This window comes from Sminthopsis crassicaudata, chromosome 1 (genome assembly GCF_048593235.1).
Source record: "Sminthopsis crassicaudata isolate SCR6 chromosome 1, ASM4859323v1, whole genome shotgun sequence".
Classification (NCBI taxonomy): Eukaryota; Metazoa; Chordata; class Mammalia; order Dasyuromorphia; family Dasyuridae; genus Sminthopsis; species Sminthopsis crassicaudata.
In genome coordinates this window covers 420,268,146-420,280,402 of record NC_133617.1, presented here as the reverse complement: position 1 = coordinate 420,280,402, position 12,257 = coordinate 420,268,146, and the positions used below count along the sequence as shown (strand labels likewise).

The 12,257-nt window shown below is 38.6% G+C and overlaps 1 protein-coding gene across 3 annotated transcripts in view; it reads right to left on the bottom strand.

Moving 5' to 3' along the window:
* TMEM8B (transmembrane protein 8B) overlaps positions 1-12,257 on the bottom strand; it is a 75,899-nt gene that overhangs the window by 44,759 nt on the left and 18,883 nt on the right. The window contains exon 2 of one of the 3 annotated variants that reach the window (XM_074280350.1): positions 4,445-4,634. The exons of 1 other annotated variant lie outside the window; for it this stretch is intronic. In XM_074280350.1, the coding sequence (XP_074136451.1) occupies positions 4,445-4,634 (190 nt within the window). Of the gene's footprint in view, positions 1-4,444; positions 10,982-12,257 lie in introns of those variants that run through there. One more of the 3 variants, XM_074280351.1, reaches the window with a different exon arrangement.

The window sequence follows — 12,257 nt, the reverse complement described above, 5'->3', positions numbered from 1 at the left end:
AAGTTTAGTTAGTAAAGTTGAGGGTAGAGATAAAAGGGCACCAGAATAGGTCCGGTGGGCAGAAACCCTTGACATGACTGGCATAAGGATGCCATGCTTAGGACTTCTGCAAAACTCATGGACTCCAAGGTTGCCCCTTTTATAATGGGGGCTCTTGGTGTTTTTGAAGGTGGGTGGAGTCCCAGGCTCCCAGTGGATTTTCAGCCAGGATCAGCATTGAATAGAATTCAATGAGTTTTTAGATAAAACTGTTTATGGGGGTTGGGAAAACTCAAGTTAGCTTAGATCTGGGAGGGGATGGGGAAAGCCCGGATATCATTGGAATTCAAAAGAGTGCTTTTTTAACCAGGATTTGTGAATCAAAAGATCCTAGCTTAAAGGGACTTCAACCCCCATCAACTCCACCTAATACCTGGGTATTCTAAGGATGACAGAGTGTACAGAATGAGTCAAATTAGTCTAGGGAGTTGTTTGATGGGGAAGGTGGGACAGGAAATGCTGGGATGTGCCAGTGATTACCACTCAGTAATATGGCCTGAAGACTAAGGCTGAAGTATAGATGGAGATGGATGGTAATTACAGGGTTGAATTACATCATTCAATTAGTCAGATTGCCACAGGTCAAAGCCTAGAAAGGAGGAATGGGATAGTCTTAGCTAAGAGGGTGACGCCATTTCAGATCTAAATGAGAATGTCATCCAAGCAGATGTCCAGCAGGTCTTGGAAGATGTACTTTATAAATCACTGGGAGACCATTGGTGCATTACATAATCTGAATGACATTACAATGTTCTCATATTCTCAGTGTTCTGACATTACAGTAATGACATTACAGTGTTCTCCATATATCCTCGGAATATGGAATCTGTTCTTCAGATTTTCCCTCCATTAGATTAAATTGCAAGCTTCTTCCTCCCCCACCACAAGTTATGGCATCTCAGACCTTGTCTAAAATGTATGGAAATAACAAAAAGAATACCAAGCAAGATCTGGTTGAGAACCCCAACATCATTAGAGTCATTCTTCTTTTTCAAGAAGACCTGTGGTTCTGGTACAGGAAGTAAATGAAGAGATGAATCCAAACTCAATGAGGATTAATCTTAATTCATTCCCAGACTGGTCTGTTTCGAATGAAATACATTTTTCCTACTAGGATTTGGTTCGGTGGCAAAAGGCAAAGATGACTCCATTTCAGAGAGACTTAGCATGTCCTCAAATTCATAGTAGGTTACTAATACTATCTGACATGTATATAATACTTAAAGATTTATGGAATGTTTCTTATATATTATCTCATTTAACCTTCATGACAATCTTGTGATGTAGCTAAGCAGATATTATATGCCAGGCAGCTCAGGCTCAGAGAAGGAGAAAAAAAGATTTTTCTAAAGTCATATAGCTACAAAATGTCAGAAGTGGGATTTTCTCTTGGCTCCAAGCATACCATTTTTTCCATTTTACCATACTAAATGCCTAGACCATGTGAGCTGTTTCCAATCCTAGTGTATATTAAACAACACTGATAACAATACCCAGAAGTGAAAATTAGTTTACATATGCCAAGTCATGGCCAAGTCATATTGTTTTTAGTGAACAAATCTACCAGAAAGGATAGCTTAGGTCATACACAAGGTAATTTGCCCTTTCAGTGTTTATCAGTATTCAAGCACAGAGCCTAGTTTTCAAATCACTGGGTCAGAAATCAAGAGGACAACCCTAAAGGGGCAGTAAAATTGGTCTCAGTAATGGAATGCTCACACATTTCATGAGGTCTTGGTCAACAGAGTTCCTCAAGAGCCTCAAGGAACAAGAGAATATGGGATAAAAGAAAGAAACAGAAATCCATGTTCTATTTAGGTAGAGGGAATTCTAGGGAAGGCTGACTAATATTTCACAGCACAAAATGGATTTTTTTTTCCTTTGATGATGATTGGGCATTCAATCCATTCACTCACAAGAGAGACACAAAATTTAACATTATAAAACCACTTATCTTTTTCACCTGGCGAAAGACGGGAATAGAATTCTCCATCTTTTGCATTTGCTTAGGAATCTTAAGCAGAGCTGATCAAGATGTTGTCTTTCAGTGGAGGGTTCCAAGTTGAAAACCCAGCCAGACCTTGATTCAGAAGCTCTAGTGGATCAAGAGAGGCAGAATTATGGCCACTTCCCCCTCAAGCATATTCATCCTAGATTGACTCATAAGTGCTTTCCTGGAACTGGTTCTCATTATTCCAGTCCAAGTCCTGAGCTGAAAAAACTTATATAACCTATGATTAAATCCTAATATGAATGATCAACCATGAAAGACTTAGCTCTTTTCAGTAATTCAGTGATCCAAAATAATTCTAATAAACTTTGGATTAAAAAATGCTATCCATATCCAGAGAAAGAACTATAGAGACTAAATGCAGATCAAAGCATACTGTTTCCACCATTTTTTTCTTCTATTTTTTTCTCATTTTTTCCTTTTGTTCTAATTTTTCTCTCCCAAAATAACTCATATGGAAATATGTTTTTTTAAAAAATGAATATACATGTATAACCTAAAAAAATTAATGGCATAGTGCACAAATGGTTCAACTTGAAGTCATCAAATCCTACTTCTGGCAAAATTTAATAACTAGGCAAATTATACAACCTCTTAAAATCTCAGTTTTCTCATCCATAAAATTTGGGGATTAGACTAGATGGTCTATAAAGTCTCTTTCAGTTCTAAAACAATCATCCTATCAACTCTCAGTCTCCTTCCATTTCTAGATCTTCAAATACCAGATGCAACTTGGTAATAATGTCCTCAAAAGAACTGTGTAGGAAACTTATAGATTAAGAGCTAGAAGGATCTCAGAGATCATCTTGTCTAAACCCCTCATTTGTAGATTTATAGATAGAATTCCTTCTATTATATTATACTGACTGTTCTCAAGCACATGGGAAAAAGTCCAGAGGCTGAACCATCCAGTCAGAATATCAAACCTTCATGTGATCTCTAGAAAAATGAATGAGATCCAGATAAGAAAACTAGGATCAAGAAGCTTCCTAGAATTTCTAAAGTACCACTTCTCCACTCCAACTTGACTGATGTAGCACTAAATTACAGGTATAAGAGGAATTGAATTCTAACACATGTGGGACCTAGAGCTAACCTTGTTCTCCTCAGTTGGCTGGAAGTGCTATTCCTGAAATCTATTTCCTTCCCTTCTAGCACCTGAATGATAACCTTATTCATTCCTTGGCTCTAAGTGATTGGTAAATATAGATAGATAGATAGGCAGGCAGACAGATAGAAAAATAGACAGACACACATATATGCATATGTGTGTACATATATGTATATCTAGATAGATGTAATTATATAGATATACACACACACACACACACACACACACACACACACACACACACAATGAGCTCATTTGGCTGAACCTACTCCTTAGGAATAATCACCTGCAGAGGCTCAGCATACAAGGTCAGCAAGCAAATGGTAATGACTTGATACACAGCAATACAGCTAAGAGATTATGGCAGGGTGCAGGTGCAAGCAACTGTTGGTATTTGTAGGACAAAGGCAGATAATTTTTCTGGCTGAGATGTAATTGGAGGCTGAAGCCAGGAGATATTCAGCCAAGATAGTGGGGGCAGGGCAAATCTGGGATGAAAACAGGGCCAATTTTCTTGCCAAAGCAAGCAAAATGAACAGATGATGGGAAGAAAACAAAGATATGGTCAACAGCCTGGCTCACGATCAAATAAGATAGAGGTACTAGTAACAAGCAAGTAAAGGTTTTGATTTCAATGCACTCTAAGACACAGAGCAAAAAGACATGTTTGAAGAGGTAGAGAGCTCTAAAAAGTATGAAAAGGTACCAACTCTGCCTCACATTCCACCTTCATTTGGAACAGATAGAAGGAAATTTTTAAGGAGAGTAAGTTGTATGGATAGTGTCTCACCAAGAAGCATAGGTTTTTTGGTGGTTGTTGTTTGTTTTTTTTTGTTTGTTTGTTTGTTTTTTTTGTTTTGTTTTGTTTTTAACATAGTTCTTCCCTCTTCTGTATATACCCAATCCTAATAAGGACAATCTACTCAGATCTTAAACTTAAAGGAATGTTGCCTCCAGAGGAGTGTGAGTGCATTAGGAAAAGCCAAGATTCAAGAGGACCTAGATTCATATCCTGGCTTTACCATTTATTTTGCTGTAAGAGCTTGAGGAAGATATCTTACTTTCCTAAGTGTTAGTCTCTTACTACATATAAAGAAAATATTAAATTCATGCCATATACCTTATGAGTTGTGATGATCAAATGAGATAATGAATGTAAGTACTTTTAAGAGCATAAATATTAGTTGTTATAATAATATTAACAGGGACTAGGAGGCAAGAATGGGAGGTCACACTATCAGGGAATGGTTAAAGGTCAAAAGTTGAAGACCAGGTTTACTCACACAGTCACACTTTGGTCTGGGCAATGGTCCCCAAAGGTGCCCCCCTGTTCCTTGAAGATGATGAGATTCCAGACAGCCAGGACCGTGTCCTCAGGGACATGGAAGTGGAAGAGCTCAGTGCTGGCAAAGGATCGGAAAGGACTCAGCTTTCGGGGTGAGCAGGTGGAGTAATCAGTCAGGAAGAGGCCCCCTGGGGGAGATTAAGGAGTAGGGAGAGAGGGAGAGAAAGACAAAGAGAGAAGGAGAAAGGGAGGGAAAGAGGAGGTGAGAGAGGGAGAGATAGAGAGACAGAGACATTCAGATAAACAGGCACAGAGAGAGACAGAAACAGACAGAGAGACAAAGGGACAGACACATACAGACAAAGACAGAGAAAAAAAGAAACACAGAAAGACAGATAGGCACAGAGACAGAAAAAGACAAGAAAGATACAGATACAGAGAGACAGAGTCAAAGAGGAAGAGACAGAGACAGAGAGACCAAGAAAGACAGAGAGAGTGGGTGGAGGGGGTGGAGAGAGAGAGAGAGAGAGAGAGAGAGAGAGAGAGAGAGAGAGAGAGAGAGAGAGAGAGAGAGAGAGAGAGAGAGAGAGAGAGAGAGAGAGAGAGAGAGAGAAAATGTGTAACATCTCAAATGATAATAACCAAGCCCATTATGGCGATTTCCAATAGACCCTCCTAGAGACAGAGAGAAATGAAAGTTGAAGAAAACTCTGGCTCTCAAAAGTCTCTACATAAAGATCCCCTGAATCCACTACGATGACCTAAATCAGTTCTCTGTAACTAGGTTATAAGCCCTAAATCCTCCATAGTTACCCCAATATCTCAAAAATAACCACAATGAGCCCCTTAATGAGAACAAAAAGATAAGGTCAAGGACTAGAAGGTGCTATAACAGTTATTTCCCAAATCCCTACACAGTAACCAAAATAGACCTTTACTCCACCCCAGTCATATGCTAGCAGAAGCTGTATCCTCCTTCTACCTCTAACAATAATCCTAAAAGGTCACCTGGGGACAGGGGGAGGGAGAAGGGTGGGAAAGAGGGAAGGAGGAAAGGAAAAAGAGCAAGAGAAAGGCAAGATGGGAGGGGGAGGAGTGGAGGGAGGAAAAAGAACAGGAGAAAGGAGAGAAGAGGGAAAGAGGGAGAGGGAGAAAGAGAAGAGGGGAGGAAGAGAAAAGAAGAAGCGAAAGGAAGAGGGAGAGAAGATGAAAGGAAGGAAAATCAGAGAGAGAGAGGAAAAATAAGGTAGAAAGCAAAAGGGAAGGGGAAGAAAGAGTAAGAGAGAAATTGCTATAATAATAATAACAATTATAATAAAAATAATAATAGCTAAGATGTATATATATGCCAGGCACTGTGCAAAGCACTTTACAAAATTATGGTCTCATTTGGGATGAGGGATACCTTGGAAGGTAAATGCTACTATTATCTCCATTTTACAGAGGGGGAAACAGAAGCAGAGATAGGTTAAGTGTCACAGGGTTATACAACTAGTAAGCATCTGAGGTTAAATTGGGATTCAGGTCTATCTGATTCCCAGTGTCCAGGTCTATCTGATTCCCAGTGTCCAGGCTTCTATCCACTACACGACCTAGCTACCCCATAATGATTACCACGATGATTAATAGTTGTTTAATATCTTTTGCTTTCTTACCTAACATCCTATAAATGACCCAGAAATCTTCCATTGTTATCCTATAAATTTTCTACAATGACCTCCCCATAATAGGGTGCTTAGACAGAAAAAAGAATCACAGAATTTCAGAATTAGCAGGGGCTTTGGTGGTCATATAGTTCAATCTGCACCCAGAAAGAATTCCTTCTAAAACATACCAAGTTTCTGCCTGAAGACCTCCCATGAGATAGGAACCCATGCCTTCTGAAGCAGTCTACATATAAATAGACCTTACTATAAAGAAGCTTCTATTTGTATCACATCTAAATTTGTTTCTTTGCAACTTACACCCATTCCTTTTAGTTCTAGATTCTGAAGTGCAACTGAACAAGACTATTCCTCCTTCCATAATACATCCTTTCATGTGCCTGAAAACAATTATATCTCCTCTGAGTCCAAATCTAAGAAAGTAGGAAATACCTAAGAAAATTGTTCTATATGAAGTTAAACCATGCTGAGATAGACACAAAAAGTATGGAATTTCTTCTGAGACATATAGGAATCTCATTCACTACAAGTGATTGTGAGTTTTCCTAGGGACCTACAGCAAGATGATGGATGAGTAACCCAAGAGAAAGGATACAAGAGATTTAGGTCTAGGAATAAGGAGGGAGATTCCTTCTTATTCCTAGGAGATTAACTCTTAAAACAAGAAGTAAGAGATGAGTGAGTTAAGGGAGAACCCAAATAGCTAGTAACTACCTATTTTAAAACTTTAAAAATGCATTGGGCAATAAGAGGAGGCAGAAGTCCCGGAATACCACAAAATCACCACTACTGAAAGGACTTCAAAGGATGTAAATACTCAATGATCCAAGAATCTCAGTAGTTTCCTTTTTAAACTAATTACTCTTATTAACCAGCTACTAAACTCCATTTTAACAATACTGCAGAAGTTCTCCCTCTAAACTGTGGCATCCTAGGATTCCTGCTATCTTACTAGGCCTACTTATGGCTCTGGAAGGTGCTAAAAAATCATTCCTAATGAATGTGGATCACAACATAGCATTTCCACTCTTTCTATTAATGTTTGCTTGCATTTTTGGTTTCCTTCTCAGGTTTTTTTCCTTTCTTTCTAGATCCGATTTTTCTTGTGCTGCAAGATAACTGTATAAATATGTATACATATATTGGATTTAACATATACATTAACATATTTAACATGTATTGGACTATCTGCTATCTAAGGGCAGGAGTGGGGAGGAGGGGGAAAGTTGGAACAGAAGATTTGGCAAGGGTCAATGTCGAAAAAATTACCCATGCATATGTTTTGTAAATAAAAAGCTATAATAATAATTTTAAAAATCGTTCCTAGCTCTGGAAATCATTTCTAACATTCTAGTAAAAAACAGGCATGGCTTATATTCTAAGAATCCCAAATGGCATTGAGACAAGAGTACCAGACTTGAAATCAGGAGGTACCTAAATCCCACCCAACTTGGACACTTGCTAGCTCTATGACCTTGCAATCTCATTTAACAACCTCCAAGAGTCTTAATTTCCTCACTGATAAGATAGAGACACTACATATAGTACTTACCTCATAGGGTTGTTGTGACAATCAAAGGAGAAAATGTATTTAAAGTACTTTGCAAGGGCTCTATAAACAACAGCTTTTAAGATCTTGTAACTTTGTAACTTTTCTCATGTCTGTTATTTTTACCTCCTGTCCAACTCCCTGTGGTTATGAGTAATAAAAACCCTGAGAAAACCTCAAAAGACCTGTGAGATTGTTCAGGAAGAGGAGGGATCAGAGGAGTTAGGAGTCCAGTTTGCTAGAAATCAGAGGAGAGAAGACCCCTGGCCAGATGCAATAAGTGGTGATAACAGGACAGGAGGAGGCAGATCTGATCTCGAAGCCCCCAGAACTCCAGAAGACCATAGTGACTTCAGGTGACACTTCACTTTTCCTCACTATATCCAACCAGTTGCCAAGTCTTACCAGTTTTGCCTCCATCTCTCAAATCCACCCCTTTTTTGCACGACTATAGTAATTATCTATCTATATAGCTTGACTATCACAATAGCCTTCTAATTAACTTGTCTCCCTGGAAACTATCACCATAGCCAGAGAAAAAACTATGGAGCCTGAATGTAGAGCAAAGCATTTTTTTTCACTTTTTTCTTTTTTTTCTTATGATTTTTCCCTTTTGTTGAGTCTTCTTTCACAATATGACTAATGTGGCATGACACAATTGAACATGTATAACCTACATCAGATTGCTTGTTTTGAGGGGGAAAGAGGAGAAAAGGAGAGGGAGGAAGAAAATTTTGGCGTTCAAAATCTTACAAAGATGAATACTGAAAATTGTCTTTACATGTAATTGGAAAAAAAACTATCAAATAAAAAAAAAGTCTCCCTGCCTCAAGGCTCTCTTCTTATTCCTATCTATTCTCTACATACTTGCCAAAGTGATAGTTCAAAACACAGATCTGACCTTGTCATTCGCCTGTTCAAAAAGCTCAAGTGGCTCCCTATTGGCACTAGGAGAAAATAGAAAAATACAAAGTCATTTAAGGCCATTCACATTCTGGTTTCAACCTACCTTTCCAGGTTTAACATACACTATTTCTCTTTTGACACTTACTTCTCTCCCAGCCTCCAAATTGACCCACGTGCTAAACTCATATAGAATAGCTCATTTCCCAACTCTATGAGTACATAAGAGTTTTCCCATGCCCAACATGTACTCCCTTCTTCTCTTTGCCTGTTAGAATCTCTATCTTCCTTCAAAAATGAAAGCCAAAATACTATAAAGAAACTTTTTTGATTCTCTCAGATGCTAATTATTAAAAAGACTTTGTAAACTATTTATTTATTTGTATAAGTGTATGTATGTATATATATATATGTATATATATATATATATGTCTAAGTGTATCTCTATATATACATATACATGTTGCTTCTCTCAGGTCTGAACTGATACTACCTTGCTTTTGCATTTGTATTCCTAGCCTTCAGTAAAGTGTCTGGCATCCAAAAAAACTTGACTGTTTATTGTTTGAATGATTGATAGCAACAGATGATTATACTGCCCACGGAGACCTACAGAATATGCTGAATTAGTGTAGAGAGGGGCAAGCAACTGGTTCTCTGCATATTTAAAGGCAGCTCCAAGACAGAGACCTCCAAATACCAGGGAACTCCAGAGAGAAACTCTTGGGAGAAATTTGATAAAGGTTAGAGAGATTAGAAGCCCAGTTATCCAATGAGGCTAAGGATATTAAGGATGATGGGGACTACTTAGTGACAGTAGCCAGAACCAGCTCTGGATAAGTCCCAAGGATAATTTGTGAAATACAAAACCTCAAGTGACAGAGAAGCAGGAGGAAGCTCCAAAGGTTCAAATAGGACTACCCCAGGAGGGTAACTTTGAACTAAGGATAGAGGGACAGATAGATATACCTAGGCTGAGCATTAGAACCTCAATTCAAGAATCAATCAACAAGTATATAATAAGCACGAGCTATATATGTTATAATAAGCACTTACAGTGGTCACTCAGATTACAGTTAAAAATGAAACCATCTCTATCCTCAAGAGTGTGTGTGTTTATGTGTGTGTGCATGTGTGTACAAAATATGGGATGGGAATGCATTAGCAGCTAGGAGATCATAAAATGTTTCTTGTAAACAGTGGAATTTGAGCTGATCTTTGAAGTAAATGAAGTATTCTGAAACAAGAAGATGAAGGAGTCCATGCATGGGGTGCAGCCTCTTCAAAGGGACAGAAAAAATGAAAGGAGTGTCAAGGGTTAATCATGGCTCTGAGGAAGAGAATCTTGAAAAGGGAAGAAAATGAGGTAATGTGACAAGCAAAGCTACAGAGTGATTGAGTTAAAACTGAGATTAACTGCAAGAAAATTGGGAGATGAACACAAAGGAAGCCTCTGAATAAGGAGATAGTAATATGCCCCATGGGCATCTCAGTGGCACAGTGAATAGAGTGCCAGGCCTAGAGTCAGAAAGACTCTTCTTCCTAAGTTTTGAATCTGGCGTTGGACATTTACCAGTTAGGTGAAAAATGTTTGCCTCAGTAAACTGTAAAATGAGTTGGAGAAGGAAAGAAAAACTATCTCAGTATCTTTACCAAGAAATCCCCAAGCGGAGTCATGAAGAGTCCGACAACTGAAAAATGATTGAACAGCAACAAATATGCTCCATATCTTCTTATGTTTCTCTGACTGGACACAGAGTAGCAGAAAAGCCCCCAGGAATTGTTCAATATGAACCTTTTCTAATAAGTCCCAAATATTAGTGCACCCTAAGTATCTTCCATTCTCTGTAGTTCTCCCCCTGCCCACGTCAGGGGCAAACAGAAGGAATGTTAGACCTCTTTTTCCAGAAATCGTCTCTTGGGAAAACTTTAAAATAGCAGCCTATATGAGGTCTTCACAAGGATCAAATTTAACCAGGAATATTTCTAGATCAAACTATTCACTATAACCTGAGACGAGTCAGTCTTTCATCACTATGGTATTAAGAGATTTGACAGTCAAACAGTGCCAAGCAATTAAGGTGAATGCTATGGAAAAAGACCTAAACATGATACCCCTTGATATACCATATCTTCTCTCCCAGGAGATCTGACAATTAGTAATTGAGCAGAAGCACCAGACTGTCTTTCATTCAGAGAGCAAGTGAGCCTGACCTTCCAAGAGAGATAAGAGGAGATGGGTCGGACCAACAGGAAAGAAAGGAAGATTTACTTGGCAAAGAGCCAGTAGTCCCCATTGTGAAAGCTGGGAGGAAGGAGAAAAAAATGGAGATTCAAATGGACATGTGTGTTATGGATGTAGGAAACTAAGACATTTTAATTCAATTACGCTGGAAAGACCAGAGCCAGAAAGATAGAGCTCAAGTTCCCCCCCCCCCCCCGCTCCTCCCCCCCTCCCCCGTGCTTGAATGCGTGCATTTTGTAAAAGTAGGAAAATGAGGAACCTTTTGTCAGAATCAGAGGCTAGATTAATGGCAGAATCGAAAAGGAGCTCATCAGCGCCATGACTTGGAAAGAAACGGAGCTAGCTAAAACAGGGCTGCATTTGTCTAGCCACAGCAACTGCTGCCAGTGGGCATTAATCAGGCCAAATGTTATTGCAGAACCTCCTGGCAGATATGGTTGTTTGTGGATTCAGGATTCAGACCGAGGTAAATCTATCCTCTTCTAGGAAAGATATAGGTATATTGCTTTGGAATCCATAGGACACTACCCTGATGTGGATACATAGAAATTCTATCTGCCTTTCCCAATATATTATCTCACAGGAAGACATTCAAGAAAGCTATGTGCTGTGATGACATTTTCCCTTTCTTGGGACACCCTAGAATCTAAGAGTTGTAATAGTGATGATGATAGTGAAGATGATAGTATTTATATAGCATATCACGAATTTCAAAGTATTTTACTCTATCTCATTTGAGCTTCATAATATTATTGTGAAGTAGGTATTGTGGTATTATTTTTTTTTTTTTACCAATTTTTACCAATTGGTAAAATTTTACCAATAAGAAAATGAGACTCATGGAGGTTAAATAAATAGTCCATGGTCTTAAAGTTCAGTATCAGAAGTAGGATTTGACTTCCTGACTTCCTGACTCTTTTAAGTTTCAACATGGCATCTATTACACCATGCTACCTCTCAGGGACCTCAGGACTTATCCAGTCCAGTCCATACCTGACTGAAATTCCCTGACAAGTTTTTATTTAGCTTCCACTGAAAGCCTCTGTTTTTATATTAATTCCCCCAGAATCTGCTTCCCTATCACTTCTACCCATCATACTTAGCTTTGCCCACTAGAGCCAAACAACATTAACTCATCTTCCATTAGACAGCCCTTCAAACATTTGGAGACTCTTATCATGCATATCTCCCCTCTCATCGTCTTCTTTTCTTCAAGTTAAACAGCCTCATTTTTTTCCAGCAATTATAACATGGCATATGTAGTCTCCAGTCTATTTACATTTTCTTTGGCCAGAAACCCTGAGGGTTTTCCTCTCCCAGATTCATTCATTCAATTCATTTACTTTAGATTTTTTTTTGGATGAAGTAGAGATTCTTTGCCTCAATTGCCATTTAGTCTTAATCATTGGATGAGTACAATCTCAAACAGATCTACTGAAAACCTTAACTT